General features: G+C 46.9%; 2 protein-coding genes across 2 annotated transcripts in view; both read right to left on the bottom strand.

The window, feature by feature from the left end:
• Positions 1 to 5,639: 5,639 nt before the first annotated feature.
• On the bottom strand, positions 5,640 to 6,222 carry LOC136459833 (rapid alkalinization factor-like). Its single transcript, XM_066459665.1, has one exon. The coding sequence runs from the start codon at positions 6,180 to 6,182 to the stop codon at positions 5,808 to 5,810; it is 375 nt and encodes a 124-aa protein (XP_066315762.1). The 5' UTR covers positions 6,183 to 6,222; the 3' UTR covers positions 5,640 to 5,807.
• Positions 6,223 to 8,550: 2,328 nt separating this feature from the next.
• LOC136461333 (expansin-A26-like) overlaps positions 8,551 to 20,238 on the bottom strand; it is a 29,845-nt gene continuing 18,157 nt past the window's right edge. The window contains exons 2-3 of the mRNA XM_066460671.1: positions 8,899 to 9,193; positions 8,551 to 8,673 (exon numbers count right to left, since the gene is read on the bottom strand). Of these exons, the coding sequence (XP_066316768.1) occupies positions 8,551 to 8,673; positions 8,899 to 9,193 (418 nt within the window). The remainder of the gene's footprint in view (positions 8,674 to 8,898; positions 9,194 to 20,238) is intronic.

Here is a 20,238-nt window from a genome sequence, read left to right as displayed (position 1 = left end):
CATCGAGCAGAAATTTCGTCTGCTAAGAGTCACAGAACACCTAAAAGCAGAATATGCTTCTCATCAATTGCAAGGACCAGCAGGAATCTGGTGGACGCACTTTCTGTCGTCTCTGCCTGCTAATGCGAGAGTGACCTAGGATCAATTCAAGTTGGCTTTCAGGGACACCATATTCCCCCGGGCCTGATGCGCATGAAAGCAGCAGAATTTATGAGGCTCACTCAAGGAACCAAGTCACTCACAGAAATATATGCACGTATTCAACAACTTGTCAAGATATGCTCCAAGTTTCGTGGATACTGAAGAGAAAAAGATTGAGAGTTTCAAGCGAGGTCTGGGGTACCAAATTAATGAAGACTATGGCAAACTCCCGATGTGCCACGTACAATGAATTCATTAGTGATGCCTTGACCCAAGAAAATCACAACAACATGCATGCAGTTGCTAAAGGTCGCAAGAGGGCCTATGAGGCCGGTGCATCCGGATCTTTCCAGTCAAAAGCGCCTGTCACAGCTAGGCCACAATTCCGTCCACCTACACCCAAGTTCAGGCCTCCACCACCGAAAGCTCAGAATAATAGGCCACAGAAAACCGTTTTGTAAGCGTTCACTATTGCCTTACCAAAAGGGAATGGTAATCAGGACAGCTCCGCCGGATTCAAAAGTAATCAACCTTGTTTCAACTGCAACCAACTGGGTCATTGGTCCAAGGAGTGCCCCCACCCCAAGAGGAATGGCAACCCAAACTAGAACAATCAGAGGCAGGTGAATGCCAGGGCACGTCAGGGACAAGTGCACTATACCGCTGTGGAGGAAGTGCCCGCCGGAGAAGTTGTCACGGCTGGTATGTTTCTTGTCAACAAGCACCCCGCTGTTGTTTTATTTGATTCAGGAGCTTCTCATTCATTTATGAGTCAAGCATTTGCATCTAGACATGATCAAGAAATAATAGAAGTAAGTAAAGGGGGTTTTAACATAAGTTCAGCAGGGGGTACTATTACTACCAAAAAGATAGTCAAAAATGTACTCATTCTGATCCAAGGGAGGGAGTACACCACAGATTTGATAATATTGCCAGGATTGTCGATAAGTGTAATCTTAGGCATGAATTGGATGAAGTATCATGGTGCTCTTATTGACACTAGCACCCGTACTATCATGTTGAGAGAACCCACGGGAGGGAATGCTTTTCTAGTTCCACTCTCCCGCGATTTTGAACCCCAACATTTAGCCTGTGCTATCCAAGCCACCACCATATGTGATATTTCCGTGGTTTGTGAGTTTCCGGATGTATTTCCAGAGGAATTACCAGGTCTACCACCGGATAGGGACATGGAATTTAAGATCGAATTAGTGCCAGGGTACCGCACCCATATCCAGAAGGCCCTATAGAATGCCACCCAATGAGTTAGCAGAACTCAAGGTTCAATTGCAAGATCTATTGGACAAGGGTCTTATCCAACCTAGCTCTCTCCGTGGGGATGTCCAGCATTGTTTGTGAAGAAGAAGGATAAGTCACTAAGGATGTGTGTAGATTACAGACCACTCAATGCTGTGACCATCAAGAACAAATATCCGTTACCCCGCATCGACATCTTGTTCGATCAGCTAGCAAAGGCAAAGTATTCTCCAAAATTGACTTAAGATCAGGTTACCATCAGATAAAGATCAGACCGGAGGATATACCTAAAACGGCTTTCTCTACTAGGTACGGCTTATACGAGTACTTGGTTATGTCTTTCGGACTAACAAATGCTCCAGCCTACTTTATGTACCTAATGAACTCGGTATTCATGCCGAACTTGACAGTTCGTGGTCGTGTTTATTGATGACATATTGATTTATTCAGAAGTGAGTCAGATCATGAAGAGGCATCTAAGGATTGTCCTATCCAGGTTGAGGGAGCATAAGCTATATGCTAAGTTAGCAAATGTGAATTTTGGATGAGCAAAGTGCCTTTCTTAGGTCACATTTTATCCAGAGATGGAATCTCAGTAGACCCATCAAAAGTGCAGGAGGTCATGGATTGGAAAGCCCCAACTTCGGTGCATGAAGTTCGGAGTTTCCTAGGGTTAGCAGGATACTATCGTCGGTTTATTCCAGACTTCTCAAAGATAGCCAAGCCTATGACCAGATACTTCAGAAAGATGAGAAGTACAAATGGACACCAGAATGTGAAACAGCTTTTCACACCCTCAGAACTTGTTGACTACAGCGCCAGTGCTAGCACAACCAGACATTGAAAAGCCTTTTGATATATTGTGTGATGCATCAGGGAATAGGTTTGGGATGGTGTACTTATGCAAGAAGGGAGAGTAATTGCATATGCCTCTCGGCAACTGAGAAAACATGAAGTCAACTACCCTACACATGATTTGGAACTTGCAGCCGTTGTCCATGCGTTGAAGATATGGAGACATTACTTGTTGGGCAATGTATGTCATATTTTTACTGACCACAAAAGCATCAAGTATATCTTTACCCAGCCAGAACTGAACATGAGGACAACGTAGATGGTTGGAATTGATTAAGGACTATAATTTGGAAGTGCATTACCATCCGGGTAAAGATAATGTAGTAGCCGATGCACTTAGTCGGAAGTCCCATTGCAACACTGTAGAAGCGCTATTGGAAGATGGATTCAACTTGCTACATCCTGCTACTACACAATATCACAATCAGTTGTTCGCTTGAGGGCAAAATCATAGAGCTACAGCAGACTGATGTAGGAATAAGTCACATAAAGAGAAAAATGCAAGAGCAAGAAACAAAACATTTTAGATTGGACGAAAGAGGTGTATTATGGTTTGAGGACCGACTAGTGGTGCCAAAAGACCGTGAGCTAAGGAATCAAATTTTAGAAGAAGCTCACTCGTCCAAATTGTCTATCCACCCGGGTAGTAGTAAAATGTATCAAGATCTAAGAACCGTTTTTTGGTGGACTAAGATGAAGAAAGAGATCGCAGCCTATGTTGCGAGGTGTGATAACTGCAGCAGAGTGAAAGCCGTCCATATGAAAACCGCTGGATTACTTCAGCCACTTGCCTATCCCAGGATGGAAATGGGAGGAGATCAGTGGACTTTATCACAGGGCCTTCCAACACGCCCCAAGGTCACGATTCAATCTGGGTCATTGTTGATCGTCTCACCAAGTCAGACCCATTTTGTACCAGTTCACACAACATATATCACGCGGGTAAATAACTCTGAGTATATGTTTCCCAGATCGTGAAATTGCATGGAGTACCCAGGACCATAATCTCAGATAGAGGACCACAGTTCATAGCTCATTTCTGGGAGCACTTACACCAAGCTTTGGGAACCAAGCTAATAAGAAGTTCAGCTTATCATCCACAAACGTCAGGACAGACAGAGCGAGTGAACCAAATCCTAGAAGATTTACTTAGGGCTTGTGTTATATCTTCAAAAGGTTCATGGGAGAAATGGCTACCTTTAGCTGAATTCTCCTATAACAACAGTTATCAAGCGAGTATCAAGATGGCTCCATTTGAAGCCTTGTATGGCAGAAAGTGCAGAACTCCATTGAATTGGATCGAGCCCGGTGAAAGGAGATATTTTGGTATTGATTTTGTCAATGAAGCCGAAGAACAAGTACGTATCATCCAACAACACATGAAGCAGCTCAATCAAGACAGAAGAGTTATGCCGATCGAAGAAGAAGACCACTAACTTTTGAAGTAGATGACTATGTGTACTTAAGAGTATCACCCATGAAAGGTGTGAAGAGATTTGGGATGAAAAAGAAGCTTTCACCAAGATATAGGGCCATACAAAATTTTGGAACGAAAAGGAAATATTGCGTACAAGCTACAACACCACCACCAGAGATGAGTGCAATCTTTGATGTGTTCCATGTTTCTCAGCTAAAGAAATGTCTTCGAGTACCGGAAGAAGCTATTGCACCCACCAACGTGCAGCTTCAATCGGATTTGACCTATGAAGAAAAGCCAATTCGAGTATTAGAAGAGATGGAGAGAGTAACAAAAGATCATTAAGTTTTATAAGGTGGTGTGGAACAATCACAGTGAACAAGATGCTACATGGGAAAGAGAAGATTATCTGCAAGAAGTTTATCCCGCCTTTTTCCAAGAATGGTAGGTCTTGCAAATCTCGGGACGAGATTTTTATAAGGGGGAGGGGCTGTAACACCTCGGGTGTTAGCCTTGCATAACTTGACTTGCATAACATGAGCATGAGCATCAAGCATTCATAAATCATCATTTACAATTGAAACATCTGATCGAAACATATGAAACATTGCTTGTTATTTCGTGTTTCTTGTAACATATGCATATGATCATGTGCAAATAAATGCTAGTGTAATGTTGGTCACTAACACCTTAGCTACACTTAGGTTAACAAAAGGAACGGCTGTCGGGATGGCCGTTGGAGGAGGGGCCGTCGGGCTGGCCACTCGACGAGGAGCCGCCTGGCCTGGCCACTGTTGGAGGGGCCGCCGGGCTGTCCGCTCGACGAGGAGCCGCCGGGCTGGCCGCGCCGGACCAGCCTCGGCCACGCGCAGTGCACGAGGCGGGCGACGGCGCCTCCCCCACGGCGAGGAAGGACGGGAGCGGGGTCGAGCGGAGCCGGATCCGGGGCCGGAGATCCCGGCCGAGGCACCTGGCCGCCGGCGGCGGCACACTCCCCCATCTCCCTCGCGAGTCGCAGTACCGGGCGGACACTCGATCTTCTTTTTTTTCCCGATACGCGATGTCGGTCTAACTCGCTCGGCTCCGTGCGGCCCCTTCAGAAACACAGAAGGGCAATTTCGTCTTTTCACGTATCCACCAGTGGACAAACTAACAGAGTTCGCTAACAGACTTGACAGAAGGTCATAGAAGGAATAAAAGTTCGTTTCAGGGCCATACAAATAAGTTCAAAAAAAGACCATACAAGGAAGAGCCATTTTTTCCAGGGTCATACAGGTAAGAAACGGCTTGGTTTGGCCCCCCCTTCAGCCCAATACTCAACAAAGACCTCACCTGACTAGGCCCAGTACGCTCCATGTGGGCCTGCAGAGGTGCTCGATCAATCGGCGCTTCAAGGCCCATACATAACCGATCGCATTCTGAGTTTCTGACTTTAAACCGTGAATTTTCATCTGTTTCACCAAAATTTGATTTTTCTGGAGCCCGTCAACACAGCTATCGCTGCTTCTCCAAGTTTATTTACTCTGCAGTGCAATGCGATGCTGCTGCTGCCGCCTCGGCAACTATTTCAATCTGTCTCCGGTCTCCACTCTCTGATGTCTGATCTGAACTGGGAAAAGGCGCAAACTGATTGGATTCCGGCAAAATAAAACAGGACAAGATCAGGACCACTCACTTATTCATCAGGTTCCATCTGAATGAACCAAACCACTCTTCTTACTTGTCCCCTACAAGTTACAACATTTTTTTCACTTATTTTCCTTATGTACAGATGATTTCACAATTTCGTTCGCAACCCCAATTAGCATGAACAAACGTTGTATGCATGCACACGAATATAATGAACCAGGAGGAGTTCTTGATCAATACATGCCGCCTTTTTCTATCGCCAATTACAAAATCATGGAGCAAGAAGCAGCTTGCTCTATGCCAACAGATCAATAATCAATCTCTCAAAGCCCAGCTAATAGCTAACCAGCTACAGAACACAAAAACACCAAAAAGATTGAAGAAAGAATCAATCAAAAGGAGAAGAAAACAAAACAGGATTCGCCTTACAAGCTGCGCCACAGCAGGAACTGAAACGACGGACGAGACCAATGCATATGCATGGCCGGCCGTGTCATCGCTCGCTGCCCTAGCCTCTGCAGCGGGTGATGGCGGAGCAGCCCCGGGAGTAAGGGTTAGCCGGCGCGCCCGGCCGGCAGTTGTAGTAGGACGCGCCGCGGTACGAGCACGGCACGCGCCCGCGGCTCATGGCGTCGTAGCTGATGTACCCACCGTAACCCAGCTCCCTCCTGGCCATGCCACCGCCACCGCCGTCGACGCACTCCTCCACCGTGCCCGCGCACGCCGCGCCGTGATCGGCCCAGCTGTCCGGATCCACCACCGTCGTCGTCGTCGTCGTCTGGCCGGCCACCCGCGGGGCGCCCGCGGCGACAAGGAGGAGCGCCACGGTGGCGACGGCGACCGCGAGCACGGCGCGGCTCATTGGCCGGTCGACGTGCGCCATCCGTTTGCTAGTTGCCCCGGCGCGGCGGTGCCGGTGCGCGCTCGATCTCCTCCCGCTCACGATGGGTGATATTTTTTCTTTTGCTTCTCAGCGCGACCCGAGACTAACGGCTAATGGAAGTGAAGTGCTTGCTCGCTCCCTGTCCCTGGATCACGATCTCGATCCGTGACGACATGGCAACATGGCGCGCCTGCCGCGCGGCATTAATATACGGGGAGGCGCCTTGTCCGCGCGCGCGCCGCGGCACATGAGGTCACAGCTGCGCCGGCTGTTTCTGGCACGTCGGGGGCCGGGAGCACGTGCCAACGCTCCCGTTTCCTGCCATATCTTGCTTGGATGTATGCTCCAGACACGGCTAGCCCTTTCTAGTTTTCTGTGTCTCATCTGCTCATCAGATCTTCAGGCTGATGCAGCGGCGTTTCAGTCTCAAGTTAGTTTCTTTCTTTCTTTCTTTCTTTCTTTGTAAAGACAGCATCCAGTTTCGTTCCTTACCACTACCGCAGAGAGCGTTAGGCGTTGATTCGTTTGTATGTTGTATGTATGAGCATAGGTGTAGAAGATTGTTTTCCATTGCAATGTAGGTCTGGATTCAATGAGTAGATAGTCGTATGCCATGCAATTTTAATGTGCCTTCATTTTGAATTAGAGATCATGAGATTGATGCGTGCTCGATTACCATTACACTGTAGGTTAGGATCACAATGTAGGTCCTTGATTTATGGATTAATTATCCGTAGTTGTTCACTTTGAGATTAGCCTATATAAAGATCGGTTTTTTTTGTATATGAAGTAGATGGACACAATCTTGTAACCTTTGCATCATGGAGGTAGTGTGGAGACCGGTAAGTATGGTTATGTTGAGTTGAATGGAATGCAAAGGGTGTCTATGGTCTTCAGGACTCGATCATCATTTAGGTAGTATATATGGACAAGAGCTTGTAACCTTGCATGTGCATTTAGTTCAGGAAACTGTAAGCTAGTTGTGCACATATATACGTCACTCGTTACTGCAAGCCGCTTTCTAGTCACACGACCGCTGGCTCATCGACGGCTCCCTGGCGCAAAAGATGCCAGCAATCTTCAGCCACTACAATGGCCGCGCGGCGTTCGTGTGCGACGTCGTCACTACGGGGATCCGCAACCTACTTCAGCGACGACTAACTGCCCAGGCTTCAGCTGGAGGAACTCCTGCTCGATGTCTCGCTCGATGAAAGTCATGATCAGAGTGTCAGCTTCTTCCAGGACGACAACAGACGCCTCATGTCCGGGCTCATCTACCGAGCATCAACGCGTGGTGATCAGCCTTGTCCAGCGTTCAAGTTCGTTTGGCGCAATTTCGCACCACCCAGAGGGTAAAGTTCTTCGGCTGGCTCCTAACACAGGACAGAATCCAATGCCGTTCCTCCCTCCGGCGCAAAAACATAGTCGACGATGCAAAGTGTGAGATTTGTGGGACTGAGGAGGTAACCGCAGATCACACCATCTCCGGTGTAGCTTTGTGCACTCCTGGACAAGAATCGGATGGGCACCGGAAGGGATTGCCGAAGTCAAACAGCTATGGCTAACTCAGTCACCAACCAGGTTCCATACTTCCGTCGCTCACCCCCTCCTCTTGCTGTGCTGTTGGGAAATTTGGAAGCACCGTAATGATGTGATCTTCAGAGGACTACAGCCGAACGTGGAACGCCTACTAGCAGCTTGCAAGCAATCAGTCGTCTCATGGAGCTGTAGGATCCCAAGGCGGAATGCAGTGTTAGCCTTGAGCTGGAGTACCTTCTTTCCTATGTAATCGCTTCCCTGCTATCGATAATGATGTAAGAGTAAAATGCACCGGAGGTCCATTAGCTTTTGTTCGGATGTCATCTAGGTCTATCAACTTTGAAACTGTATTTTTGGGTCATGAACTTTTAAAATAGTTCACTGCAGGTCCATACCACTTATTTAACCTTAAATTCAAAGTATATTTGTAGAAAATCCCCTACCTTTCTTCGCGCTGCTCGTTTCGGCACAGCCTGCCTCGTCGCGGGAGAGTAGCCCTTCGCGGGCGATTGTAGCCAAGCAGCAGCGGCAGCACGACGTACCGATGCATTCGCCGAAGTCGTCGCGGGAGAGCAGCCCTTCGCGGGCGAGGTCGTTGAATCGCTCCTCGACGCGGCGCCACAGCTCGGCGGCCTCGACGGAGCCCGTGGTGCGGCTGTTGAAGCGGAGGCCCTTGAGCGCGCGCCTGGCGCCCGCGCGGGAGCGGTTGAGCTGCGCCTGCTCCCTCCGCCGCTCGCGCGCCGCCATGGCCGCCTCTCGCTGCAGCTCGACGGGCGTGGGGCGTTACGGGGACGGGGAAGGGAACGGCGACGGCGAGAGCGGCCAAAAGCTAAGCTCGCCCAGCGCCGTGGCAGAACCGCAGGACGCAACAGCTAGCCGAGCACCGCGCCCGCGAAGGAATCACTGGCCCGGGGCTCCGGCCGCCCACCGCCCAGCCGCTACTGCCTAGTGCCTGTCCACGGGAACGGGGATAGCTGGCTGATGGACAGACGCATTGCGGTGAGGACTAGAACTATGGGCAAGATAATAAAAGGGCCGGGCCTGGCGGGGTGCGCAACCACCGCCGTGCCGCCTCGAAGAGGAGGACGACAGCTCTCGCGCCACGGCAGCCGCCATGTGGACGCCGTCGCGTGGGAGCAACGCCCGGCGCAGCGGCCACCGCCGCATCACGGACTACCTGGCGGACGACCAGACCACCACCGCCGCCACCGACACGTCCGACAATGAGTCCAACACTACCGCCTATGGGGAGGAGTTCTTCGCCGCCGCAGGGAGCGCCGGTGAGGTCGACCTCCGTCGTCCAGAGCTGGCCCCAGCTGCGCTTCATCGGCATCCACTTAACGCGCTTGTTGCCCTTCACCGACAGCCCCACCACGTCCCCGGCGCCGCCGACGTTCGTCGCCATCACCATGTTGTAGTGCGGGTTCCCCGTGATCGTGTACCGGATGCCGCCTTGCCTCACGCACGCCACCCTACATATGCGTGTGTCAATTGTTTGTACGTAGATTGGTAGATGATGCACATGCATACGGAAGTGCTGCTGTCGGTGCAGGACCCACGGGATGCCCCGTAAGGAAGGGAGAAGACCTAGTCTAATTAGGATTCTTCCCCTATAATCTTAGTAGTAGTATTACTCTGTAATCCTACTAGGAATTCTCATTGTAAACCGACTAGGACTCTGGCCTCCTGACTATATAAAGGAGGGTAGGGCTCCTTGGATCGGGAGTTCAAGAGAATAATTGTACACAACACAACACTTTACAATCAATCCAATGCAAAAGGCTAACGCTGAGTGGACGTAGGGCTATTACTCGATCAAAGATCGAGGGTCCGAACCAGGATAAATCGACTGTCTCTTGCGTTAACCGTCGAGTTCCGCATACGCTGAAGCCCGAACATACTGCCCCGGGGACCCCCGTGGCAGGCTATCGGTGGTCAAACATCGACAGCTGGCGTGCTAGGTAGGGGCTTTCGGCGACTTTGCATCCGAGAGCTCGATGGACCTCGACAACATGATCTTCTCAAAGGGATCGACCTTCATCTTCGGTTCATGGATCTGCGAGGCAGGCGTCGAGTTCTTTCGGAAAACCGAGTTCTTTTCTGACAAAGCTCCGGAACATGACGTCAACCTATCAAGAATATTACTCGGAGTACACTGAAAGTACTTCAAAGAAGTCGGGTCCTCTTCCGTTTGGACTCTACAACATGGCAACATCTTATCAGACATGGCCCGAAGGATCCACCTATTCCATGCTTAGAATGCCGCTGAAGGGAGCCTAGGAAGGTCTTGTTTTAACCATAACATCTCAAAACTACATCGTCCACTAGCCAGGTTCCATTCCTGAGGATAACGGCACCCAACTAGTCGACGATACGACAACAACAACTCTACCCTACCAAGAAGGAGACTCGATCTGTGATCTTGAAACCTCTACTGAAGTTATCAACAGTTCTGGTAGTACGGAAATCAACGATAATAACGGAACAACTCACGCTAGAGAAGTATTCATGATTCACCATCCTCGATCACCATTGATCCCCCCAGAAGCACCCGACATCAGATCTTCAGATGAATCTAAATCCAACATATCACCGTTTATCCAGGGGCACGATGGTGAGACTGAAAGTCAGAGGCAAGCCAGAGAGAGAAAGAACAAATTGAAACAAGGACATCAACGTTGTGCTAAACAACAAAAGGACACTTGGATCAAATATGAATCAGACCTAGCCGAATACAATAGAAGAAAATCAGAACGAGAGGTCAAAGAAGGACGAGCAGCGAATACGCCCTACGACAAGATACGAGAAGCATTAGAAGAACTCAGAGCAACTTCACATCCCAATAAAAAACAAGAACAGCTCCGGGACTTCCTCTAATCAACAGTCCTAAGGACGCACGACGGAAAGGCCCGCTCAAGACTACCGAACAGGTCAGCGTCTCATGAACAGGAAGATCAAAATCAAAGGAAGTCTGCTTTCGAAAGACTTGGACCGAGCGAAAGTCACAACAGAGAAAGTAGAAGGAATCATAGTCAAGACGATCGGGTCGAACAAACAAGAAAGGCTAGAAGCAAAGCACCTACTCGGATAGTCACGCAAAACTACTCTCACCAAGACAACAGTTGGCAAGAAGGAGGCGCAGATCAGAATATACAGAAGCCAGAACGCACGATAGATTCCTCTGTTTTGCAAACAGACTTGCTTCAATACGACTACCTCACAAGTTCAAGCCGTCCAACCACTCCAAGTATGATGGCAAGACCGAACCAAAGTAATGGCTCAGGATTTACTCGCAATCGATTGAATTGGCCGGTGGGGACGATGACATCAAGACCTTGTTCTTTCCCATGGCCCTAGAAACTATGCCACTTCAATGGTTTGACAAATTGAATCAAGGATCAATCAGAAATTGGGAGGACTTGCAAAGAGCTTTCTATGAAAATTTCACGGGTATTATTACACACCCAATCACCTACGCAGAGTTAAAAGGACTCAAGCAGAAAGGAGGCGAAAGTCTCAGAAATTACTATCGACGATTTGGCGAACTATGAGCTCAAGTACATCACATCACACAACGAGAAGTAATCAAAGTTTTCTCTTACAGAATCATGGCTAGGTGGCAATTTCAAGACTTCTACAAAGAAAATCCAAGAAACAACGAAGAATTTAGATGAACAGTGAAAAGATGATTACTGCAGAGGAGAAGACACGTGAAAGATTGCCAGATAGAAACAACAGAGACAACCCGGACAGGCAAAATCCTCGAAACAACAGACATCAGGAAAGAAAGCGTGGTCCAGACAACACAGTAGCAATGGCTGACAAATCAAAGAAATTTACCAAGCCCAGAAGATATGACGACATTGAGAACATACGTTGCCCCTTACACCCCAATGGAAAGCACACCATCGGAAATTGCTACACCTTCAACGAAAGATACATTAGAAAAGATAGCAAGGGAAACAATAAAGAAGACAATCAGAAAAAAGGAGACAACCATGAAGACAAGGGATTCCAAAAATCCAGAGGGACAGTGGCAGTAATCTTTGCCGGGGTTCTAGATTCCAGAAGCAAACATCAAGAAAAACTAGCATTACGAACCATCATGGCAGCAGAACCTGCTATACCAAGATATCTCAATTGGTCAGAGTATCCAATCCAATTTTCAAGAGAAGTCCAATGGACCAGCATAGGAAACATAGGCCATTACCCACTGGTTCTAGATCCAACTATTGCCGGTATGACTGTCACCAAGGTACTAATCGACAGGGGAGCCGGACTCAACATCATCTTTTCAAAAACGCTAAGGAAGATGGGACTACAACTCGCCGGGATGATTACACCAACAAGTACACCTTTTTATGGAATAGTACCTGGCAAGGCAGCCATGCCACTCGGACAAATTACTCTACCAGTTACTTTTGGAACTCCCTCGAACTACTGTACATAGTTCATCAAGTTTGAAGTCGCGGACTTCGATTCATCATATCATGCGATCCTCGGGCGCCCGGCACTAGCAAAATTTATGGCAATACCGCATTATCCGTACCTGTTGCTTAAGATGCCAGGGCCTAACGGTGTCCTTTCTCTTCGGAGTGATTTAAAGCGCGCATTTGACTGTGATGTTTAGGCAATCCAAATTACAGCAAAAGCACAGGCAAACGATGGAAGAAAAGAAATAGCCATTATTGCCGTAGAAATAAGCCAAGAAGAACTAGAGATACCGGCTAAAAAGCCCAGCATCCTCGCACCACCAAAAGAAGCCGACATCAAGCAAATTGACCTGGGCACTGGCGATCCCTCCAAAACATCAACCATCAGTGTCCACCTCTCGGCAAAATAGGAACTCGCGCTCACCAACTTTCTTTGGAACAACAGAGATATCTTCGCTTAGAAGCCGGCCAACATGCCAGGGGTCCCAAGAGAGTTGGCTGAGCATAGAATTAATATCAATGAAGGCTCTAAGCCTGTGAAGCAACGGCTACGACGATTCTCACCCGACAAGAAGGCAGCAATTAAAAAAGAAATCGCGAAGCTATTAGCAGTCGGATTCATCAGAGAAATCCTTCATCCAGATTGGCTAGCAAACCCAGTTCTAGTACAGAAAAAGAATACAGACGTGTGGCGCATGTGCGTCGACTACACAGATCTCAACAAACACTGCCCGAAAGATCCATTTGGCCTACCGCGTATTGATCAGATAGTTGACTCAACAGCAGGATCCGCCCTATTATCTTTTCTTGATTGCTATTCAGGATATCACCAAATTGCATTAAAAGAACAAGACCAGAATAAGACATCTTTCATCACTCTGTTCGGTGCCTACTGCTACAAAACCATGTCGTTTGGACTCAAGAATGCTGGAGCCACCTATCAAAGAGCTATTCAAACATGGCTTGGTGATCAGATCGGCGAAAATGTAGAAGCATATGTGGATGACGTAGTGGTAAAGACAAAGAACCTGGATGCGCTAATTGAAGACCTAAAGCAAACCTTCGAAAATCTGAAAAGGTGGAGGTGGAAATTGAACCCAAACAAGTGTGTATTCGGAGTTCCTTCAGGACAACTACTCGGATTCTTGGTCAGTCATCGCGGAATTGAAGCAAGCGCCAAGCAAATTCGAGCCAAAATAGAGATGGGCCCTTCTCGAAGTGTCAAAGATGTGCAGAAGCTAACAGGCTACATGGCGGCACTAAATCGTTTCATATCAAGACTGGGCGAAAAAGGGTTACCTTTCTTTAAATTGCTAAAGAAGACAGACAAGTTCGAGTGGACAGAAGAAGCCAATGAAGCTTTCAAGAAACTTAAGGCATACCTCACATCCTCACCAGTTCTCATACCTCCAAAGAAAGATGAAGACATGATGCTATACATTGCGGCAACTTCTACCGTGGTCAGCACGGCGATAGTAGTAGAAAGACAAGAAGAAGGGCGTGTATATAAAGTACAACGCCCAGTATAGTACATCAGCGAAGTACTGTCAGAATCAAAAATCTGGTACCCACATGTGCAAAAACTACTATACGCCCTACTGATCACTTCACGCAAGCTTCGCCACTATTTTGAAAGCCACAAGATTAACGTGGTGACATATTTCCCACTAGGAGACATCTTACACAACAGAGACGCAATAGGGCGCATATCTAAGTGGGCAGTTGAACTCGGTGCTCTCAACATCGATTTTACCCCACGGAAAGCAATTAAATCTCAAGCCCTTGCCGATTTTGTTACCGAGTGTACAGAGATTTAACAACCTATGTCAAATACAATCCTTGACCACTGGAAGATGTACTTTGATGGATCACTCAAGCTAGGCGGAGCCGGTGCAGGCGTTCTCCTAATTTCTCCAGATGGAAAACAACTCAAGTATGTCCTTCAGATATTATGGTAAGCTACCAATAATGAAGCATAGTACGAAGCTCTCATCCAAGGGCTACGAGTGGCAATTACCCTCGGAATCAAGCGATTACTCGTGTACGGCGATTCGGCAATAGTCATCAACCAAGTCAACAAAGATTGGGATTGCACCAAAGAAAACATGGGTGCTTACTGTGCTGAAATCCGAAAACTCGAAAAACATTTCTAAGGATTAGAAATTCTACATGTCCTGCGCGATTCCAACATTGCAGCAGATGTCCTCGCCACGCTCGGATTAGATAGGGCAAAGGTCCCACCCGGCGTATTCATAGAGGAGTTATCAGCTCCTATCAAACAACCCGGTGAGACAACCCCAGAACTCACAGCCAAAGGCAACCAGATTCTGGTAATCAACACTTCATGGACACATGCTTTTATTGATTATATCAAAGAGAATAAGTTGCCAGCAGAAAAACATGAAGCTACCCGAGTTGTTCGTAGAAGCAAGAATTACGTCCTAGTAGGAGACAAGCTCTACAGAAGCGCCACATCATTAGGAGTACTCCTAAAATGCGTCTTATTTGAAGAAGGTAAACAAATCCTAGATGAAATACACTCAGGTTGCTGTGGAAATCACGCCGCTTCAAGAACACTAGTCGGCAAAGCATTCCGCACCGGTTTCTACTGGGCAACCGCTTTGAAAGACATAGAAGAACTCGTCAGAAGATGCAAAAGTTGTCAGATGTTCGTAAGACAGGCTCATGTGCCAGCCCACAACCTCATCTGCATACCACCCGCTTGGCCCTTCTCCTACTGGGGGCTAGATCAAGTAGGACCTCTCAAGAAAGCAAAAGGCGGATTCGAGTACATCTTCGAGGCAATTGACAAGTTCACCAAATGAATTGAATTCAAACCACTAGCAAAATATAGCGCAGCCAAAGCAGTCGAGTTCATCCAAGACATTATGCACCGCTTCGGCATGCCCAATTGAATCATCACGTATTTGGGTTCTCCCTTCATGGCCACAGAATTCCAAAGTTGGGCACAGGACTACGGTTTCAAAATAGATTACGCATCAGTCGCACACCTAGAGGCCAACGGACAGGTCGAAAGGGCAAACGGACTCATACTAGCTGGATTAAAACCAAGACTGTATGAAGAACTAGTAGACTATGGATCAAAATGGATTGAAGAATTACCCAAGGTTGTATGGGGGCTACGGACTCAAATAAGCAGAGTCACCGGATACTCACCTTTCTTCCTGGTGTACGGATCAGAAGCCATACTACCTGCAGACTTGATCTGGATGTCACCAAGGATAAAGCAATACGACGAAGGAGAAGTAGAACACACCCGAAGATTAGAAATCGACAGTACAGAAGAAGTCAGAATAAACGCTACCCTGCAATCAGCAAGATACCTCCAAGGACTAAGGCGCCACTACAACAAGAATACCCAGTCTCGATCATTACAGTCGGAGATCTAGTACTAAGAAAAATGCAAAAAACCGACAGACGCCACAAACTACTCAGTCCATGGGAAGGTCCTTTTATCGTCACAAAAGTCATCGGACCGGACACATACAAGCTCATAACTGAAGACAGAAAAGAAGTCAACAATACATGGCACATCAGTCAGCTATGAAGATTCTACGCATGAAAACAACTCAAGGGAAAATAGGTATACAAGACACAAGAGATCAATGTTCATGATCAATAAAGATAGCGCTCACCAAAAACATATGTACCATTGTGACATATCAATATTCATGATCAATAAAGATTATTCTTTCTCGATAAACATATGTCCCATTATGGCTTTCCCCGAGTTGTTTCTTAAAAACAAAATGGCTGAAAAGGCGCCTGAGCATCCTGGCAGAGAGCAAAATAGCTAAAAAACGCTTGAGCCCGCCGATGAGGGTAGCTAACAAGCTAACACCCGAAATAAAAAGAAAAATGGCTGAAAATACGCCTAAGCATCCCGGCCGAGAGCAAAATAGCTGAAAAAACGCTTGAGCCCACCGATGAGGGTAGCTAACAAGCTAACACCCGAAATAAAAAGTAAAATGGCTGAAAATACGCCTAAGCATCCCGACCGAGAGCAAAATAGCTGAAAAGACGCTTGAGCCCGCCGATGAGGGTAGCTAACAAGCTAACACCCAAAATAAAAAGTAAAATGGCTAAAAATACGCCTAAGCAACCCAGCCGAGAGCAAAATAGCTAAAAAGACGCTTGAGCCCGCCGATGAGGGTAGCTAACAAGCTAACACCCGAAATAAAAAGCAAAACGGCTGAAAATACGCCTGAGCATCCCAGCCGAGAGCAAAATAGCTGAAAAGACGCTTGAGCCCACCAATGAGGGTAGCTAACGAGCTAACATCCGAAACAAAAAGCAAAACGACTAAAACTAAGCCTGAGCATAGACCAGAGCAATTTCAAGACAAGACCCTCCAGCTACTTGTTCCAAATAGCAAGAGGCTCGGGGGCTACACTGGAGATACCCAAGAACACAAAGATCTACATATAAAGAGTTGTTTACATGGCACAGAAGAAGGCCAGACAAGCACTCGATAGATCAAGAAAGGTTGTCAACATAAAGATCTACATATAACGAGTTGTTTGCATGGGACAGAAAAGTACTCGACAAATCAAGAAAGTTTGATAACACGCAGAATTGTTTACATGACAAAGACGAAAGTATGACAAAGTACTTGGCAAGTCAAGTAACTCGGATCACTTGGACAACTCATCCAAAGAATAAACAAGGGATCCAAGCAAAGAAGACATCAACAAAAATCTTCATTCAAAAAGAAGTATAATGTCATATTACAAGGCACGGACATAAAGGTCAAATACATCAAGCGTCATCATCAGGAGAAGAGATAACAATATTAAGATTATTTACAATTCTACTAGCTAAGTCTTCGACTTCAGCCTCCATCCTCTCAACGGCATCAATGTATTCTTGACTATCGGCTTCCTCTGCTACCTTAGACAAAGGCGCCGTTGGAGCAAGAACCCGGACCTGGGCCAGGACATTCTTGGTACACAGTTGGGTGCACCTCTTCACGAACTCTTGGAAACGAGTCAGAATTCAAGGAATCAACTGAGCCCAAGATTGCCCATCATCCGCTGGAGTTCGGAGAACATCGACTACTGCACGAAAGGATTTCCACAAAGCTTTCTAGTTTTCAATAGCCGTTGCCAACTTGCTAGACAAGTCTTCAATAGTTTTTTGGGCCTACACAAGATCTCTATCAGCTCCATGCCTAATCAACTTAGCAAGCGCGAGTTCTTCCTCAGCATGAGTAATTACCTCCTTAGCCTTGTTGTGACTAGAACGAATAAGAGTCTTCATCTCATCAATACCCTCCGAGAGCTTCTGCTTTTCAACTCGGAGAGCTGGACAAGGCACCAAACAACAAGTCAGTAGAAAGGAAAGTTTGAATACAGAAGGAAAACAAAAGAACCCGCAATACCATTGCACTCTTTCTTCGTGGCCTCCAAGCTCTTCATGGCCTCCGAATTCTTTAAAGCCTCCTGGAAAGCAACATCCCTCCGCTTCTCGGTCTCAATAACCCAGGCACGAAGAGCTTGTTCCTCCTTCTGATGTGTTTGACGCTCAGCCTCCATCTCAGCCCAGAGGAGGTCAAGATCGGCTTTCAGGGCGCTCACTTCAGAAGACAACTTTTTCTCATTTTCAGACGAGAAAAAGAAGCCAGTATGATCATGAGAGAAGGACTGAGCAAAAAGAGACAAAGAAAAACAAGACATAAGGACAGAAGAAAAACGAGCATCCAAACAAGGAACGACAGAAAAACTTTGTAACACCTCGGGTGTTAGCCTTAGATAACTTGACTTGCATAACATGAGCATGAGCATCAAGCATTCATAAATCATCATTTACAATTGAAACATCTGATCGAAACATATGAAACATTGCTTGTTATTTCGTGTTTCTTGTAACATATGCATATGATCATGTGCAAATAAAGGCTAGTATGTAATGTTGGTCACTATAACACCTTAGCTACACTTAGGTTAACAAAAGGAACCTTGTTCATGAAGGCCACATTTCATGATCAAGCACTTAAGCGATATTTCATGTGTTGACCTGAATAGCTATATGAGTGACTACTATATGAAATGCTTAAATGACCTTGCAAATTGTTTTAACATGCTTAGAGTATCATCATGAACAACTTTGGTATTAAGTGCTAAGGCTAGTTTGGTCATTTAGCCATGGTTTGTGTATGTATCATGATTTCAAAGTGACATGTTTGACTAAAGTTGAACTAGGTGTTAGGGACCTTGCATGGAGGAGTTCACTAAAGCAAAGTTGTAGTGTATGACATAAGGAACAACTTTTATTTTTATGTCTTGGACTGATTCAGCTCCTAACATGTTTGAAATTGGATCACAAGAATCATCAAAAATCCTGATTTCAACACTTAACAAATTTTCTAAGTGTTTGCTCGACTGACAGCCTGACGAGCCGACTTTGATCATGATTTTGCGCGGTGTACGATGAGAATTGGAACACGATCATTGAACAACATTTGTAGCTGGTACTTAGGACTACGAAAGTCATTTAGATCATTTACGAGTTGGAGCCACGGATTAGCAGTTAAATCAATGAGAAAACGCGTTGTCAGGCACTGCATCGCGCGACTGAATCGACTGAATCGATCGGCACAGTGGCCGACCAGCTTCAGAGCAGAGCCGCCGCGTGGAGGTCCCGTCGGCCGCGCGTCGCCGTTGCCCTGACCAGGCAGGCCACGCCGCGCCCGAGCGAGCCTTCATCACGCCAACGCCCGCCCGCACTCATCCACGCTCCTTTTTCACTTCACCTCGGTCTCCTTCGCCGTCCGCAGCACCCGCAAGCATAGCCGTCGAGCTCCCGCAGCGCCACCGTCGTCGTTGATGGCACAAGCCTCGCATAGCCGCTTCTCCATCACCGCAACCGCATAGCCGTCTTCCCCGCGACTCCCTGCGCCAGCCAGTGCTGCCGTTTTAAGCTCGGTGAGCTCTAGCCCCGCACACCGCCTCGCCGGAGCTCCACCGCAAGCCCCGTCGTCGTGGCCACGCCGCCACAGTCCCCCTCTCCAAGCGTTAGCTAGCGCGCTAGATCCGCCGTAGTACCCCGGTGCTCGTCCGAGCCTTAGGTCGGGCCACCGAGGACGTCGCCGGCGTTTTGCCGTGGTCCAGCCTCGCCGTTCCACTATGGCCGCTGCCGCTAGCTCTAGGGTCAGCAATAGGGCCGGCCAAGTGGCTCAATAGGTTCGCCAGGTCATGTAGGTCCTACCCTGATGACCTCACCGCCGGCGAAGCTCGCCGTCGTCGAGCCGCAGCCGCGCAGTGCCCAGCAGCGCCGCTGCTCTGCTCTGTGTCACTGACGCGTGGGGTCCCCTGACCAGCGGGTCCCACCGGTCAGCGACAGCAGTAGAGAGGGCTAATTCATTTTAAATCCAGTTTTTGATTTGTTTTGGTTATTTTGTATCTTCAATTTGGTAGCTCCAAAAATTGTGAAATAAATATGATTGTGTTCCTTAGGAAATGTAGTATTTAGGAAAAATATGTTCTTGGCTTAAACAGTAGAAATTTCTGGAGATTTAAATAAAGATTTGAAATGTGCTTTTGAATGCATTCAAATTTGTTTATTTTATATCTAGAGTTCCTGTGCTCCAAAAATTATGAAATTTTTGTGGTAGGCTGTTCTTGTTATACATGAGCTTGGATAAAAATTTGAGGACCAGTGCATGTGTAGATCTATAGTTATAGATTTTTCTTTTATAAATAGTTAATCCTTGCATGAATTTTTATAAATTAATTATAAGTCCAAAATTCATGAAATTTGTTGGAGGTGATACTAGTACCATATGGATGTTAGGAAAAATAGGAAATCTGTTGCTTGACACTTTTCAATAGGATTTTCCATTTATGCTATTTCAAGCCTTGCTTCCTTATCATTTTTGTATAGGATGTTCTACTTAGCAAAATGACATGAAATTTTTATAGTAGTCCTTTGATAGCATTATTAAGGCTCTGTAAATTTTTGAGAATTTATTCAGCACATCTGATATATATTTATTATTTAACCTAGATATCTAAATAAAATAATAAAGGCAATTTAATAAATAGTTTGGGCTTTGCCATTATATT

This window comes from Miscanthus floridulus, chromosome 6, assembly GCF_019320115.1.
Source record: "Miscanthus floridulus cultivar M001 chromosome 6, ASM1932011v1, whole genome shotgun sequence".
NCBI classification, from domain to species: domain Eukaryota; kingdom Viridiplantae; phylum Streptophyta; class Magnoliopsida; order Poales; family Poaceae; genus Miscanthus; species Miscanthus floridulus.
This window is presented reverse-complemented; position numbering and strand designations above follow the sequence as displayed.

What these genes read in the sequence shown, in the direction of transcription:
- LOC136459833 (XM_066459665.1), bottom strand. Translation starts at nt 6,182, where the DNA reads ATGGCGCACGTCGACCGGCCAATGAGCCGCGCCGTGCTCGCGGTCGCC.